The sequence below is a fragment of the Vanellus vanellus genome (assembly GCF_965231255.1).
Source record: "Vanellus vanellus genome assembly, contig: HAP1_SCAFFOLD_89, whole genome shotgun sequence".
Classification (NCBI taxonomy): domain Eukaryota; kingdom Metazoa; phylum Chordata; class Aves; order Charadriiformes; family Charadriidae; genus Vanellus; species Vanellus vanellus.
In genome coordinates, this window is record NW_028126694.1 from 605,677 (window position 1) to 622,529 (window position 16,853).

General features: G+C 52.1%; 2 protein-coding genes across 2 annotated transcripts in view; both read left to right on the forward strand.

Annotated features, from left to right (window-relative positions):
• Positions 1-343: 343 nt before the first annotated feature.
• Positions 344-1,279, forward strand: LOC309685866 (olfactory receptor 14A16-like; the record flags this gene model as incomplete). Its single annotated transcript, XM_082501564.1, has 1 exon — positions 344-1,279. The coding sequence occupies one exon, from the start codon at positions 344-346 to the stop codon at positions 1,277-1,279; it is 936 nt and encodes a 311-aa protein (XP_082357690.1).
• A 4,231-nt stretch (positions 1,280-5,510) lies between these two features.
• Positions 5,511-16,853, forward strand: part of LOC309685867 (olfactory receptor 14A16-like) — a gene marked incomplete at both ends in the record, with an annotated part of 61,098 nt that continues 49,755 nt past the window's right edge. The window contains 2 exons of the mRNA XM_082501565.1: positions 5,511-5,541; positions 12,507-12,812. Coding sequence (XP_082357691.1) covers positions 5,511-5,541; positions 12,507-12,812 — 337 coding nt within the window. The remainder of the gene's footprint in view (positions 5,542-12,506; positions 12,813-16,853) is intronic.

The following is a 16,853-nucleotide window of genomic DNA, read 5'->3' on the forward strand; positions in this document are numbered from 1 at the left end:
GGGCAAATTGCCGACAACAACACTGAAAAGCTCTTTGATATAACACAATTACATTTAATTGGAGACAGCCCTGCTGTCCTAGTTCCCTCTTGCTGCACAGCAAGGAGGACTCCTCGGGAGCCCATTGCAGAGTCCCTGCTCCCAGTGGCAGCCTCAGCCAGCAAAAGCCGGAGCTCAAGTGAGGGAGCTGCAGAGAGGTGCTCCTGAAAAGAGGGTCTGAATGTGGGGCTGCAAAGACATATGCAATCCATTTTGCCAGGAGAAGTCTGCTCTGACTCAGTACTGTCTTTTCCTCCTTTACAGATAACCACAAGTAACAATAACAGATACCCAGAGGCAAGAAATGTCCAACAGCAGCTCCATCACCCACTTCCTCCTCCTGGCATTCGCAGACACACAGGAGCTGCAGCTCTTGACCTTCGGGCTCTTCCTGGGCATCTACCTGGCTGCCCTCCTGGGAAACGGCCTCATCATCACCGCCATCGCCTGTGACCACCGCCTCCACACCCCCATGTACTTCTTCCTCCTCAACCTCTCTGTTCTTGATCTGGGCTGCATCTCCACCACCGTCCCCAAAGCTATGGCCAATTCCCTCTGGGACACCAGGGACATTTCCTATGCAGGATGTGCTGCACAGGTCTTTTTTTTTTTCTTCTTGTTTGGTGCAGATTTTTCTCTTCTCACCATCATGGCCTATGACCGCTACATTGCCATCTGCCAACCCCTGCACTACGGGACCCTCCTGGGCAGCAGAGCTTGTGTCCACATGGCAGCAGCTGCCTGGGGCAGTGGGATTCTCAACGCTGTGCTGCACACAGCCAATACATTTTCACTGCCCCTCTGCCAGGGCAATGCCCTGCACCAGTTCTTCTGTGAAATCCCCCACATCCTCAGGCTCTCCTGCTCACAATCCTACCTCAGGGAAGTTGGGCTGATTGTGGTTAGTGCCTGTCTCTTCTTTGCATGTTTTGTTTTCATTGTGGTGTCCTACGTGCACATATTGAGGGCTGTGCTGAGGATCCCCTCGGAGCAGGGACGGCACAAAGCCTTTTCCACATGCCTCCCTCACCTGGCCGTGGTCTCCCTCTTTATCAGTACTGGAGTGTTTGCCCACCTGAAGCCCCCCAACATCTCCTCCCCATCTCTGGACCTGGTGGTGGCAGTGCTGTACTCGGTGGTGCCCCCAGCAGTGAACCCCCTCATCTACAGCATGAGGAACCAGGAGCTCAAAGAAGCATTGAAGAAAGGGATTCGATGGGTTCACCTTCAGCAGCAGTAAGCTGCCCATGTCTCCTCACAGGCTGTCCCTACTGTGCTGGATAATAGTGAGGCCTTCGGTAAATGTGTCATCACAGCATCAGAACTGCCTTCCTGAGGAGCATCTCTGTAATAACAGGGCAGCTCTCTCTGTTGCAGGAAAATTGACATAAACTAGGAAAATGAAATATAAAATGTCATTGTAATTGAAGCAACCAAGGAAACCTGCTGCTGCTCAAGTCCTCTGTACTGCCCCAACTCTATTTAATAATTTACCTAATATGAAAATAGAGAAAGAGTAACTAGACATGATTTATCTATGATTCAATTAAGGAACTACCACCAGACAATGTAGCATTGTTGAGAAGCAGGGGATTCCTGTCAAGAGAGTGATGAACTGTAGGGCGGGTCAGCGAACCAGAAAACCTCTTGGAACTGCCAAGATCAGAGAAGTGGTAAAAGGTAATTCTGCCAGGGGGAGATCGCGACCACTGACTCACTGACCACCTACCTAAATGATACCACCTACTCAAAAGAGAACAATGGAAGAAGAAGACAGAGTCTGTGCACTAATTTACATGGGAAGCAAAGAAATCTCAACCAATCCTTGAAGAGAATAACAATGAGTAACTGTGAATATATATATGAATTGCTTGAATATGTAAACATCAATGCATAGAAGTGGAGTCTTTTGAAGCTAAGTTGTGCTCCCGTTTTGGGCTGAGCACCCCATTTCCGCGCATTAATGGAATAAACTTGGAAATACCTCTGCTCTGTGTGTTATTGGCTTGCACACCGTGTAACAAACCCAGATTTGGGATATCAGGAGGGTGTCATACTGAAGTGAAATAGATCTAGTTTTGTCTTTGAGGCAGCAGCAGAAGGAGGATGTGCAGTTCCGTGTGGTGACATGAAGCTAAATAGAGGATTCAAATGAGTCTATGGGCTGAGACATCTTTGGCATCTGAGGAGCATTAGGAGGGCTTTGGAAGAAGCTGCACAGGTTATGGGGAACTCACAGCCCTTAGGAAAACCTCAGAAAATGACAGCCTTGTGTTTGAAGAAATAGTGAAGACAGAGTCATCAGTAGAGCTTGGGACAGCATGGGGTCAGAGTGGGGTGGGGAAGCAGGGGTGGTGGTTGACATCTGCAGAGAAACAGCCACCAGCATAGGGAAGTGTCGAACAGCCTGTGGGGGGTATGACCCCTTTGTTGGGGCTGGGACCCCCCAACAGAACTGAAATCCTTGTCCTTTTGACTATGGTTGTGGTCTTTTCCACTGAGGCCCCTGAGAGCACTCCAGTTACTTACATCAACGGGGCCTTGTTGCCTCCACCCGACCCTCCAGAGGGCTTGAGAGGTGTCTTGCCCTTGGCATCACACACCCCTTCATCTCACTGCTCCCAGGAAGAGCCCTGAGCTTCCTGTGTGGGAAAGGATCCCCATTCCCAGGGTATGGGGGTCAGTGCTTGGACATCCCGCTTGATGAGACAGGTCAAGGGCTTTCACAACCACTTCCATGTTTGATTTTCAACCTGTAAGCAGTGCCTCTGACTTCCTGCTTCACCAGCCTCCAGGGACAGTCCCTTTTCTGGTCATTCCCTCCAAGGTCTTTTCAGGGGTGGCCCTCAGTGCAGCCCACTGACATGCTCAGAAACTTGAAGCTTTGTTGCTGCCTTTTACTTCTCAAGAGGCCAGTTCATTAACATGCAAAATGCCCTAACAAGCCAAGGCTCTGAGCATAACTTTCTTCACTTTACAATTCTTATTCGAGAGATTTCAGAAGTGAAATGATTTTAAAAATGAAAGAAAAGAAAAGAAAAAAAGATTCCTTTTTCTTCCACTTGTCTTTGTTTATCTGCTTACGCATTAAGTGATATCAGCAATTTCCAAATGATATTGAAACTGGACCTCTCCAAATGGAGGGTGAATGTGTAGGTATTGAGGTTTGGGCTGGACTGGCCACTCAGGCAGAACGGCAGATGCTCTCCCCTACCGAGGAGAGGCAGGAGAGAGAGAAAGGGACTTACGAGTTTAGAAGGACCTAATCTATGTTAATGAAATATTAAAAATAAAATAAAAAGTCCATAATGAAATATATACAAAACCATATCAAGCTCCCAGGATGATGATCACGTCACTGGCTGGCACTGGGGCAGTCCCAGACTGGACTCAGTGATGGATGGGAACTGGATTCCAGATAAGGATTCAAGATCAGGATCAAAGGCAGACGAACATACAGAGTCCTCCTCAGACGTTGGCCATTGAAGAAAGAGAGCTGACCCTTTGATCCCTCAGCTTTTATACTGAGCATGAGGCAGAGGGGATGGAATACCCCATTGGTCACCTGTCCTGTCCACTCCTCCCCGCAGGTGGGACCCCACTATGCTTTTCCACTTCCAACCGTCCAAGGGGGAAACCACAAAGTCGGTTGGCCGTGGGTGTTATAGCAATAAGTATAAGCAAGAGCCTCTCTGCACACCGTGCCTGGGCATCCGCTGTGACCATAGGTCTGATCACTCTGAGAGAGTGAACACTGTCTGCACAATATACTGTTAATTTCAGTAGTTAGAAGAGGCCCGGCTAAGAAGCGAAGTTACTGAACAAAATTGGTTCTGTTTTACCTCACACCAGGACAGGTGTGTATTGTTTCTCTCAAACAGGTTTATTAGGAAAGCATTTTTCTTCAATTGCCGAAACGCTGGTCGGTACAGGTTGGGAGTCCACACTATTTACCAGCTGGGATATTTTGTTGAGCACTCTATGAAATGATTATCAGGTTATCAAGTTATCAGGTGCGTTTCGCACAGCTGAGACATCAGCCTGCAGAGAAACACTCCGCAGTTTCTGCAACATCTCATCAAGTTCCCACCTAGCTTTTTCAGACGATTTTTCCATGGCTGAGGTGTTGACCTGCCGAGGGACATCATCTAACCAGTTGTCCAATACACTGCCACATGCTACCGCAGATTTATGGTTTTTCCTCAACTGAGACAGCGGCCTGGTCACGTGACCTGTCCAATGTTGAAACACTGTCCTGCGCGGCAGAAAAAGATTATGTGCATAATGCTGCATGTCAGTATCCACATGACCCACTGTCGGTGCCTCATCCTCTTTCCAGCAAAATAATACCAATCCATGAGCATGTGCCGCTGGTGCTCTCCGTACCCACATGCGCCAAGTGGGTCCGGTAATTTTGAGTGCATCTGGATCTAATGGTGTCTTCAGGTTGTCCAAATCAGTAAAAATCATCTGCCGCACAGCTATTTCCCTCAGATTCTGAACATCTCTCTCAATAGTTGTCCACTTGGATGGGTGGTATGGGATAGCGTCCCTATAGGGATACTTGTTCCTCACGCTTTACAGGAGTCATCTCCAGAGGCTAAGGGATTGTGGTGGTCTTCCAAAAACCCTGTCAATACCCAATTCTCTAGTCAATGGTCCCAACCGCTTGGCTTCTCTACCATCTAAGTCCAAACTATCGGCTCCAGTGTCCCAGCAATCGAGTAGCGGAGGAATCACTTGCTCGCCTTCCTGACAGCCGTAATTCTTACGTATGTCTCGCAGCTCACTTAGGGATAACGATGGAGTGGTTTCCTCTGTTTCCTCATTGTGTGATGTCCCTGACTGACTGTTGCTATCTGGTCCTATTGCACGTCTCGTCTTATGCACAGGGTTGACTGATACCGGCACTGACTGGGTCTGTAGTTCAGCTGCATCATCCATCACCAAGGTCGGAGTAGGTGTAATACTCGTTGCAGCTGCGGGTCCTGTCATGGTAGCCAGCGGGGACTGGAGAGGTGCAATGTCCGTCATGGGGGCTGGCGGGTGCTGTGCAGGAGAAATACCGTGCAGTGCCTGACATAGGAGCCGGCGGGATCTAAGCCAGCGGAGTCTGGATCGGATGGATGCCTGCCATGGGGGCTGGTAGGGTCTGAGTGTCGCAGGGGACGGCAGGGTCTGTGCAGGCGCAATGTCTGTCACAGGGACAGGAGGGGGCTGTGCGGGTATGATGTCGGCTGTGGGGGCCGGGGGGTTGCCGCTGGACACTTCCCTATACTCCAGATCCACCAATGAAGAAGAAAGAGCCCGCAAAATTTAATAACCCAAGCACAATAACCAAAACATTCCAAGGGTACTCCAGACTTTCAAAAACTGTTGCTATTGATGCCACCGGCACATACAAAGACTCAAGAGACATCCCCCCTCTTGCTAAATGGCCCATAATATAACCCAAGGTGTAATTATGCACAATGTCCAACAGAGGCCTCCCGCCGTCCCAAGGTGAGTCTGACCGCGGCAATTCGCAAGGTGCCATTAGGTAAGGGACAGAAAACGGAAACATTAAAAAAGACCTGATAACATAGCAAAATACTGCCACCCAAAATAAAAAGGCAATGTTTTTAAGTCCCCATCTAGAAACGATAAGCTGCCCTAAACCAGCAGAAAGAGGAAATGTGGAGAAATGCCAGGAGTGTTGCTGTGAGGAGGCAAGAGAGGGACAGAGGGTTGGGCTCTGCTGGGTGGAAGAGGAGACCAGGGCGTTCCTTCAGAGTGGGTGTCTGCACTGCAGGGGATGGCAGGGAGGGTGCCCAAGTGCCCTCTCCCAGGGTGTTTGTGGGAGCAGGTCCCTCCGACTCCCTGCCCACGTCTGGGCTGCCTGGAGCTGTCCCTGCCGGGAGCTGTTTCTCTGTCCCAACATCTCCTCCCTGCCAGCGCTCACTGACCCCATCCCTCCCGCTGTGTGCTCAGCTCTGCCCTGCAGATCCCTCCTGGCAGCAGGGCACTGCCCAGGGACATCTCTGCATGCCAAGGGCTAAGAAGAGGCTCAGACAAATGCTAACAAGAACTGGGATCTCCGTGGCTGCTCCAGAGTGGAGAAAAAAAATTTCCCATCTCCCACTGTCAGGGATGTCACAGTCGGGGTGAGAAGGTAGAGTTGAGACTCCTGAAAAAAGGGAACAAGGCCAAGAGCAGGACTTCAGGAGAGCAGGCCTTGGCCTTCTGAGGGACCTGATCAGAAGAATCCCATGGGATAGGGCCCTGTGGAGAAGAGGGTGTCAGAAAGCTCTTTGCTAGTCAAGGATGGACTCTTGCAGCTCCAGAACAGTCCACCCCATCATACAGGAAGTCTGTCAAAGCTGGCCTGGCATGGGTGAGAAAGGAGGTCCTGAGTAAAATGAAGCATGAAGGGGGCAGCCCAGAGAAGGTGGACGCTGGCTGGCTCTCGGCCTCAATGATTCTTTGACTCTGTGGTGGAGAGAGCCATTTGTGTGAGCGTGTGCTTGTCTGTGCCTGGGGGGGATCAGGGGGACGAGGGGATCCCGGGGCCAGGTTCTGGATAGATGGAAGGTGTCAGACCAGCTCTTGGAAGGATCCGTTTTTGCTGTGTGTCTATATGGGTAGATATCTTACACTAACATAATACAGCACACAAAGAGCCCACCCGTGTTTCCCTCTCTCCACTGAGCATGGTTTTGATTGCCCTAGAAACCTCTTTGTGTACCACAAGTCTTCCCATGATGATAATGCATTTGGGGGCGGGGGGGGGGGGGGGGGGGGGGGGTTGGGCAGGGAGGCTGGGTGAGTGTAGAGGGACGAGGCTGGCTCTGACAGGGGCCATGAAGCAGCTGCCCGGAGGTGACAGCAAGGACATGACAAGGAAGAAACTTATCTCTGTTGACGTCATTGTTTTTAGGAAGGCAAAGCTCCCCTTGAGCCAGTGGTTGCAAGGAAGGTCAAGAGCAGAAAGAAGGCTTAGGGGGACCTCCTTGCAGCCTGTCAGAACCTAGGAGGAGGTCATAAAAATACAGAGATAGGCTCTCCACCATGCTGCATAATAGGAGGATGAAAGACAAGTGTTGGGTGAAAGAGGGGATGTTCAACCTGGAGATAAGGAGAAGATTTTCCGCCAGTGTCAGGGCTCGTCCTGAGCCGGGTGGCCATGAGCCCCACCTGCCCTTCTGTCTGCCATGGTTGGTCAGGTTGCTGTAACAGAGGTGCCCCCAGGATCAGAACCCAGGTGGGCCTCTTCCACCTGCCTCACCCCCTCCCCTCCCCAAGGACAGAATTCCTCTTGGGTGGGGTCTCTGATGTGCTGGATGATCTCAGCATGCCTGCTGGCCAGCATGTCTCCTGAGGGCCAACCAGGCTGCTGCTGTGGAAGTGCCCTCATAAGCATCACCATGCCAGCCATCTCCCCTTGGCCTGCCACTCCCCTTTTCCTCTGCCCCTATCTTGGCTCTGCTGGGAAGAGCGGTTTTGTGATAAACCTCTTGTCCCCAAACTGCTGGGGCCATCTGCGGGCCAGTCATGCTCCTATAACAGTAGTGGCCTCACAATCAAATCAGAACTTGTCTCACCTTTGTCTATCTCTCCCCATCCACTCCCTTGACTCCTCATCTCTACTGGACCCCACCTTCAACATCCAAACCCCGTTACTGGCTTTTCCCTCTCCTCTGCCCCACGGGTTGCCAGAGACAGGGTGGCACATCTTACGTTTAAGCTTTGCAGTGCTCATGCATAATTCTTGTGATAAAGTCAGTGCTGAGATCAGACTCTATGGTGTGGAGCAGTTAAAACAGCAGATTGGCAGTGGTGGCCATCATGTTGGTTTCAAAAGGAGGGGGGCTTCTGTCCGTTTTCAAAAAGGAAAATTTGCTTTCTCTTACGATGCAGGTTGACCTGATGGGTCTTTTCACATTAATCCCTTTCATTGCCCTGCTTGGAAGATGACATTTTCCCACCTTGGGTCAAGACGATGGGCTCTCTCACAGCCACTCCAAGTGTCTTACTCTGGAGTTATTCAGCCTGAGTTTGCCATACATGAAGAGTGTTTGTGCATGCTCATGTGTCCGCTAATAAGAGGGCCAAGTTTCTCCTATTCCCAATGGCTACTTCCGATGTGTGAGAATCTGCTGGCAAGCATTCCAGGATCCCTGGTGCCAGCCCACAAGAACCTGGGCCTTCCCAGTAGACCCTATGGATCTTGTCCAAGACATACTCTTGAATTCCCAGACTGATGGGAGTGCGCTGCATTGATTGTGACTTCTGTTCATGACTATATGTTACTCTGCCGAAAGCTGAGCTGCTGTTCCAGCTTTCTGTAGCTCACTTTCTAAAACCTTTAGTTCTGTTTCTAAATCTTGTGCTTGTCCAACTTCTAAGTCCAGATGTTTGATTTGTAACCAGGGTCTATGTCTGTTTACCCTGAGATCTTCCTATCAAACTTTGATTAAGATGATTGTCTTTATTTTGGGAAATTCCTCCTCCTTCAATTTACGGGTGTCTTTTTTTCACATTCTTTACCTCGTCATCCATTTCTCTCAGGAGATCCTGTGAATCATACATGGCACACCACAGGGTTCCAATGGCACCGGCTTCCTTTTTCACTTTGCAATGACTAACGTAAACTTGACAGGCTGGAGAAGTAGGATCTGCTACTTTAAGACAGTGGGATCTCCTAGGGCATTGCCCTGGTTCAATCACCTGCTTATTGAGTTGTAACATCCTTTTCCTCCTTAACATATATTTTAGCTCAAGCTGCATGGTCTGTTTTATGCTGTGCACTTCCCATACAGCCTCTACACAGGCAAACACTAACAGGAATTTTGCTGCTCCAAGCGACTCAGTAGAAAAGAGTTTTAAATGTGTTTTCTGTAAGCTCCAATTCCAGATTGACTTTCCTTCAGAGGTCCATTGGTTCTGAGCATCCAGAAAGCCACACCAAAGATGCATTGTGGGTCATTTCAGTCACCACCATCACCCACAAACCTTCCACTTTGACTGCAGGGCTTGCCTTTTCGTTTACAGACCACGCAGTGAAGTTGGGATGAGGCTGTTTGTTAGGAGAGCTTCCCAGACAAAATGCTGTTTGAGCCCAGCCAAGGGTGTGTCGGGGACAATTCCTCGAGGCAGCCAACCAAATATTAAATGAGCACAGAGCTACTTGTGGCTGGAATTCTGTGTGCAGGAGCAAGGACTGCCTTCAGTCCAACAGTGCAGTTCCTTCACCCTTGTCGTGGTTTGGGCCGGCCTGGCCACTGCGACAAACGACAGATGCTCTCCCTCACCTCTCTTTCCAAGGAGAGGAGGGAGAGAAAGGACTTGTCAGTTTAGATAAGTTAGTCGGTTTTGGGTCACCTGTCCTCTCTGATCCTATCCAAAGGTGCAACCCCTCTACACTTTACCGCTTCCGACCCTCCAACGGGGCATATAACAAAGTGAGCTGCCCTTGGTTGTTATAGCAAAAAGTCTAAGCAAGAGCCTCTCTGCATACCATGCCTTGGCATCAATTATAGATAATCAGGTTTTGTCACTCTGAGAGCCAACAGCTTATGGACAATATGCATTAAATTTCAGAGAAGTCAGTTAGTTCGAGGAGGCTTGGCTGCAAAGTCAAATTACTGAACAGAAAATGGGTTCTGTTTTGCCTCAAACCAGCACAGGTGGGCTGTTCTTTTGGGAGGGTATTAGTAGAATAAAAGAGAAGCACTCGAGATTTCAGGGAATGGAAAGAGAAGCAAAAGATGCTGTTGGCCTTCTTTGCCCCTGGCTCCTGTTTTGCCTAATGAAACTGAAGGACCAGCAGAGCCTTTCCCGCAAAGCTTCCACCCAGCCACACTGCCCCTGCCCTCTGTCATTGTATGGGGTTAGTGCACCTCAAGGGCAGGACTTCAGAATTCTCTTTATCGGACATCATGATATTCCTTTTGGCCCATCCCTCTGGCCTGTCTATGTACCTCTATGTTCCCTCCCTCAACCTCCATGGCCTTTCAATGATTACGGAGTATTATTGGACACGTTGGGACATTGGCTTACCCTGTCATCTCCCTCAGCTGCCACCCCTCCTGTCCCATAGACTGGTAAGGATTGTCTTAGTTAAGGTGACTTGGGAACAATCCACTGCTGGTGGTGTTCCTCCGGATTTCTGCCCCGAGTCTCAGAGCTCTGGGAGACCTTGCTGGGGCAGACTGAGGCAAAGAGGATGTAGAGAATCTCCGATATAGCTCCACCCGCTCTCTGAAACTCAGCAGTGGCCACACAGTGGCTTTGTTTCTCCTTGAACTCTTCCTGAAGGAGTAAACACTCATTCTGGTGCCCTTCAATTGCCTTTCAGGCTTAGATTGAATTGCGATCTGGACTATAGCAGAGCTTGGAGGAGGCTGTCCTTGAAGACCAGCTGGACTGAGCTCTGCCACTGTGTCACAGCTCTGTCTGCCACAGGAACGGCTCCAGCATGTCCTGTCTGTGCCCCTGGCTGAGATCATTGCTGCACGTTTGGGCTGAAGCCCCCCAGCTGTGGCACCAGGCAAGCGGTGACTTGCCATAAGGAATCCTGGTACTAACAGTCCAACACCCTGTGTGTGCTACTGATGGGACAAGAAGAGCGGTTACTCATGGCCAGCTCTTCTTCTGCTGGGAGAAATACCACTGGTGGAAGTAAGTGTCTCTGCGCAGCTGAGGGAGGGAACATGAGAGATTGCATCAGCCTTTTTCACAGGCGGTTCCCCTGGAGCCCCAGGGACACCTCCAAGGAGCCCAGAGGGGACAGAGGCAGTGCCAGCGTGGGCTGGTCCTCTGCTGCTGAGCTGGGCCAGGGTTCTGGGCCGGAGGGAGCTCCTGGCAAGCGGGCAGCGCTGCAGAGAGACAGCTCTGCCCAGGAGCAGGGCTGGGGGCACTGCCTGCAGGCAGCGAGAGGAGACCTGCGAGGCAGAGTGAGCTTAAAGGCAGTTGGGAGTGGGGGGTGCTGAGAGCTCAATGGGGCAGAAATCTTCACCAGCCTCTGTGTGGTAAGTCTCAGGGTGCCGGGCAATGCAGCTCCAGTTCCTGGAGGGATCTCCTCAAGCTGGTCCATCTGAGAGCTGCTGGGCTCTGTCAGGAGGACTCTCTCAGTTTCAGTGCTGTAGAGGAGGAGGATGTGCTCCAGAGCAGGGCTTCCCTGCGGCCCGGTGAGAGGGACTGGGCCCGAGGGCTGCCTTCTGCTGGGGATGGTTGTGGAGGTGTGCGTAGGGGTGTGCAGGCAGGTGTGGCCAGGGCTGTCCTTGCCAGTAGGGTCCCTGCACCCTGGGGCTCTGTGCCGGGGCAGGGACTCTGCCAGGGTCAGCTCTCCGACTGCCCAGGGTGTTCCCACGGAGCTTCTGTGGGGAGAAACTGTGGGTGGAAAGAGTGATTGCCAGCAAGGCAGATGCCTTCTGTTGCTGAGATGGACCTGTGTGGGTCAGGGCTGCTCCCGGATCCCCATCACCCCCAGGACTTTTGCACAGAGTCCTTTTGAAAAAGGACATCGAGGCACCTTTCCCCTGAAAGGGAACAAGTCTGTGATGTGGGATTTCTCCTCTTGGCTGCTGGGTGGGCAGTGGGTGGTGGGAATGGATTTCTCCTTTATGGAGAAGGCACAGAAACCCCCGTTCTCGATAGCACTTCCCTGAAGCCCTCCTGAGCCCCCGCACACCCAGAGATGCCCCCGGACAGCGCTGTGCTGCCAGGAGGGGTCTGCAGGGCAGAGCTGAGCACACAGCGGGTGGGATGGGCTCTGGGGCACTGGCAGGGAGGAGACCCGGGGGCAGAGAAGCAGCTCCAGGCAGGGGCAGCTCCTGGCAGCCCAGACACAGGCAGGGACAGAGGGAGCTCCTGCCAGACATGCCCAGGCAGGGGGGATCCCGGCACCTCCCGCCATCCCCTGACCTTCAGACAACTTCTCCGCAGGAAGCCTCTGCTCTCCTCTCCCGCCCGCCCCACAGCCACAGGGTCCAGAGCTCGAGATGCCTTCTCGGCAGCTGCACCTCCAGTCCAGGAGAAGTGAGTGTGTCCTACAAGTGATGCACAACATAAAAGCAAGTGTCCTTCAGTGTCTCTGTCTGGAGACACTGTCACTGAGGAGAAGGCTTCACTGCACGCCTGTCTGACTCCCTCTCCTCGCTTCCTTTTTTCAGAGCACAGGCGCATTTCTCCTCGTTTCCCCACCCCTCTATTGAACTCTGCATCTCAGGAATTGGGGAGGGGGTGCGGGTCAGCTTCTCTTCTGACTCTGACTCTGGGAGTCCTGCCCCAGACGTGTCCTCATGGAAAGTAGGTTTCGAAGCAGTATTTTGCCTGATAAGTGAGGGTGTCTTTGAGTTTGTGGGGTTGGGAATGAGCTGGGTCATTCCTCATTCAGCTGTGGGAGGGGGATTTCTGTGAGGAATGGCATTGGGATTTCCTCAGAGAGGTCTCTCCCAGTTTGTCACTGCCTTTTCCTCCTTGGACAGGTCCCCCTGCCCAGACACAGCAAATATCCAACAGCAGCTCCATCACCCACTTCCTCCTCCTGGCATTGGCAGAAACACGGGAGCTGCAGCTCTTGACCTTCGGGCTCTTCCTGGGCATCTACCTGGCTGCCCTCCTGGGAAACGGCCTCATCATCACCACCATCCCCTGCGACCACCGCCTCCACACCCCCATGTACTTCTTCCTCCTCAACCTCTCTGTTCTGGACCTGGGCTCCATCTCTACCACTGTTCCCAAAGCCATGGCCAATTCCCTCTGGGGCACCAGGGTCATCTCCTATGCAGGATGTGCTGTCCAGCTCTTTTTCTTTGTCTTTTTCATTTCAGCAGAGTTTTATCTTCTCACCATCATGGCCTATGACCGCTACGTTGCCATCTGCCATCCCCTGCACTACGGGACCCTCCTGGGCAGCAGAGCTTGTGTCCGCATGGCAGCAGCTGCCTGGGGCAGTGGGTTTCTCTATTCTCTCCTGCACACGGCCAATACATTTTCACTGCCCCTCTGCCAGGGCAATGCCCTGCACCAGTTCTTCTGTGAAATCCCCCACATCCTCAAGCTCTCCTGCTCTCATTCAGACTACCTCAGGGAAGCTGGGCTTCTGGTAGTTAGCATCTTACTAGGATTCATTTGTTTTGCTTTCATTCTTTTTTCGTATGTGAAGATCTTGAGGGCTGTGCTGAGGATGCCCTCTGAGCAGGGACGGCACAAAGCCTTTTCCACGTGCCTCCCTCACCTGGCTGTGGTCTCCCTCTTTGTCAGCACTGCCATATTTGCCTATCTGAAGCCCCCATCTGTCTCCTCCCCATCCCTGAACCTGTTGGTGTCAATTCTGTACTCAGTGGTGCCTCCAGTAGTGAACCCTCTCATCTACAGCATGAGGAACCAGGAGCTCAAGGATGCCCTAAGGAAATGGATGACTGGTTTCTTCTCAGAAGCAGCAATGAACTGCCCATCTTGTTCTGCATATCACTCATAATGTAACTCATTACAGGCCCAGACTCTCTTTGGTAGAGTTTTTCCTTTTGTGTCTTTGGTGTTTGGATTTCATGGTTGTATGAATGCTGTCAACAAAAGAACAGAGCCATCCTTTATCCTTTTTCGATGTCAGCATCTGCCTGTCTTGTGTGAGGCAGAGACTTTCTGTAAATAAGGAGCTGCTCTCTCTGTGTGTTTAAACAAAATAAAGGGCCCTGCACTGACTTGTTTGTCTGAGACCCATTCTCCAAGATGTTCTCTATAGCTGCAGGGGCCTCATCTGTGTGCTGAGGTGGAGGGGGCAGGAGCCATCTGAGCTGGGTCTGCCTCCCAGCCTGACCAGCATGGCCCTGGGCACCACAGCCCCCGGCTCTGCAGAGCCGCACCACCAGCTCAGGGGCTGTGGGACGCCTGGGGAGGGGGTGCAGGAACGGCTGGCCAGGCCAGCACGGATGAGCTCTCTCGGGAGAAGGCTCTGAGGGCAGACGGGCTGTGGCGGGAGAAGAGCAGGGCACCGAGTGTGTGCAGGGCAGCCATGGCAAGAGGAACCCTTATCTGCGGTGGGGCAGCTCGGGGCAGGCTGCCTGTCCCTGGGACCAAAGGACCTTCCTGAGGGTGCCCTGGGCCAATTCTCTCATGCCATCCTGGGAGGACATTTGGCAGCTGGGGCTGCAAGCTGCCTGGGGTGGAGATCTCCTCAGCATGCCGGCTGGGTGGACAGTCTCACTGGCCTGCACATCCTGCTGTTGGACCAGTCCCAATGGGGCTGCTTTGCTGGTCTGTGCTGGGGAGAGGGCAGGAGATAGCCAGGTTCAGGGAGTGTCTGGGCTGGTGGGGATGGGAAGTGCCCCAGAGAGGAAAACCCCAGGGAAGAGCTGAAGTGTGGGAGTGTGCAGGGTGGGGACACACAGCAGTGTCCTGGCACAGCCGGGCTCCTGCGAGAGACATGATGGACCAGCAGAGCAGGGTCTGGGCTGTGCCTGTGCCCACTGGACACCCAGGCGAGGTTGCCCCAGGGCCATCATCACAGAATCACAGTATCACAGAAACTCCTATATTGGAGAAGACCTGTAAGATCACATAGTCCAATCATTAAAACCTGTCAAACCTGATCTCCTTCTATGACAAGGTGACCCACTTAGTGGTGGAGGGAAAAGCTGTGGATGTTATCTACCTGGATTTTTGCAAGGCTTTTGACACCGTTTCCCATAGCATTCTCGTGGAGAAACTGGCTGCTCATGGCCTGGATAGGTGTACTCTTCGCTGGGTAAAAAACTGGCTGGATGGCCGTGTCCAGAGAGTGGTGGTAAATGGAATTAAATCCAGTTGCTGTCCAGTGACAAGTGGTGTCCCCCAGGGATCGGTGCTGGGGCCTGTTCTCTTTAATATCTTTATCAATGATCTGGATGAGGGGATCGAATGCACCTTCAGTAAGTTCGCAGACGACACTAAGCTAGATGGGCGTGTTGATCTGCTTGAGGGTAGATTGGCTCTGCAGAGGGATCTGGACAGGCTGGACAGATGGGCAGAGGCCAATGGTATGAGGTTCAACAAGGCCAAGTGTCGGGTCCTGCACTTGGGTCACAACAGCCCCATGCAGCGCTACAGACTGGGGGCGGAGTGGCTCGAAAGCTGCCTGGCAGAAAAGGACCTGGGGGTGTTGGTGGACAACCGGCTGAGCATGAGCCAGCAGTGTGCCCAGGCAGCCAAGAAGGCCAACACCATCCTGGCCTGCATCAGGAATAGTGTGGTGAGCCGGACTAGGGAAGTCATCATCCCCCTGTACTCGGCACTGGTGAGGCCTCACCTCGAGTACTGTGTTCAGTTTTGGGCCCCTCACTACAAGAAGGACATTGAGGTGCTGGAGCGTGTCCAGAGAAGGGCTACAAAGCTGGTGAAGGGTCTGGAGGACAAACCTTATGAGGAACGACTGAGGGATCTGGGGTTGTTTAGCCTGGAGAAGAGGAGGCTGAGGGGAGACCTTATCACCCTCTACAACTACCTGAAAGGAGGTTTTAGAGAGATGGGAGCTGACCTCTTCTCCCTGGTGACAAGTGATAGGACAAGAGGAAATGGGTTCAAGTTATGTCAGAGCAGGTTTAGATTGGATATTAGGAAGCATTTTTTCCCTGAAAGGGTTATTAAAGATTGGAATAAGCTGCCCAGAGAGGTGGTGGATTCACCATCCCTGGAGGTGTTTATGAAAAGGGTAGATGAGGTGCTTAGGGACATGGTTTAGAAGTGGTGGTGTTTTTATCAGGGTAGGTTAACGTTTGGACTTGATGATCTTAAAGGTCCCTTCCAACCTCACTGATTCTATGATTCTATGATTACCCTAACACAGACAAGCCCATCACTAAAACATGTCCCTCAGCACCATATCTACACAACCCTTAAACACCTCCAGGGATGGGGAATCCACCACCGCCCTGAGTAACGCATTCCAATGCCTGATGACCCTTTCAATAAAGAAATTATTCCTAATATCCAGTTGAAACTTTCCTTGGTGCAAATTGAACCATTTCCTCTTGTTCTAACACCTGTTACCTGACAGAACAGGTGGACCCCCACCTCTCTGCAACCTCCTTTCAGATCGTTTTAGAGAGCGATAAGGTCTCCCCTCAACCACCTTTTCTCCAGGCTAAACAACCCCAGTTCCCTCAGCCGCTCCTCATAAGACATGTGCTCCAGACCCCTCACCGGTTTCGATGCCCTTCTCCGGACACGCTCCAGTGCCTCAATGTCCTTCTTGTGGTGAGGGCCCAAAAACTGAACACAGCACTCAAGATGCGCCCTCCCCAGTGCCCAGTACAGGGGGAAAATCAGGACTACACTAGTCCTGATACAGGCCAGGATGATGGTGGCCGCCTTGGCCACCTGGGCACACTGCTGGCTCATGTTCAGCTACTGTCAACCAACAGAGGTCCCTCTCTGTGAGCAGCTTTCCAGACACTCCTTCCCAAGCCTGTAGCATTGGTGGGGGTTGTTGTAGCCAAAGTGTGAGACGCAGCACTTGGCCTCATTGAAACTCCTACAGTCTGCCTTGGCCCATGGGTCCAGTCTGTCCGAATCCCTCTGCAGAGCCTCCCTACCCTCAGGCAGATCAACACTCCCCCCCAGCTTGGTGTCATCCGCAAACTGACTGAGGGTACACTCCATCCCCTCATCCCGATCATTGATAAAGACGTTAAACAGGACTGGCCCCAGCACTGAGCCCTGGGGGACACCACTCCTGACCGCCCGCCAACTGCAATTAACTCCGTTTACCACCACTCTCTGGGCACGGCCTTCCAGACAGTTTTTTACCCAGCAAAGCGTGTGCCCATCCGAGCCATGAGCAGCCAGTTTCTCCA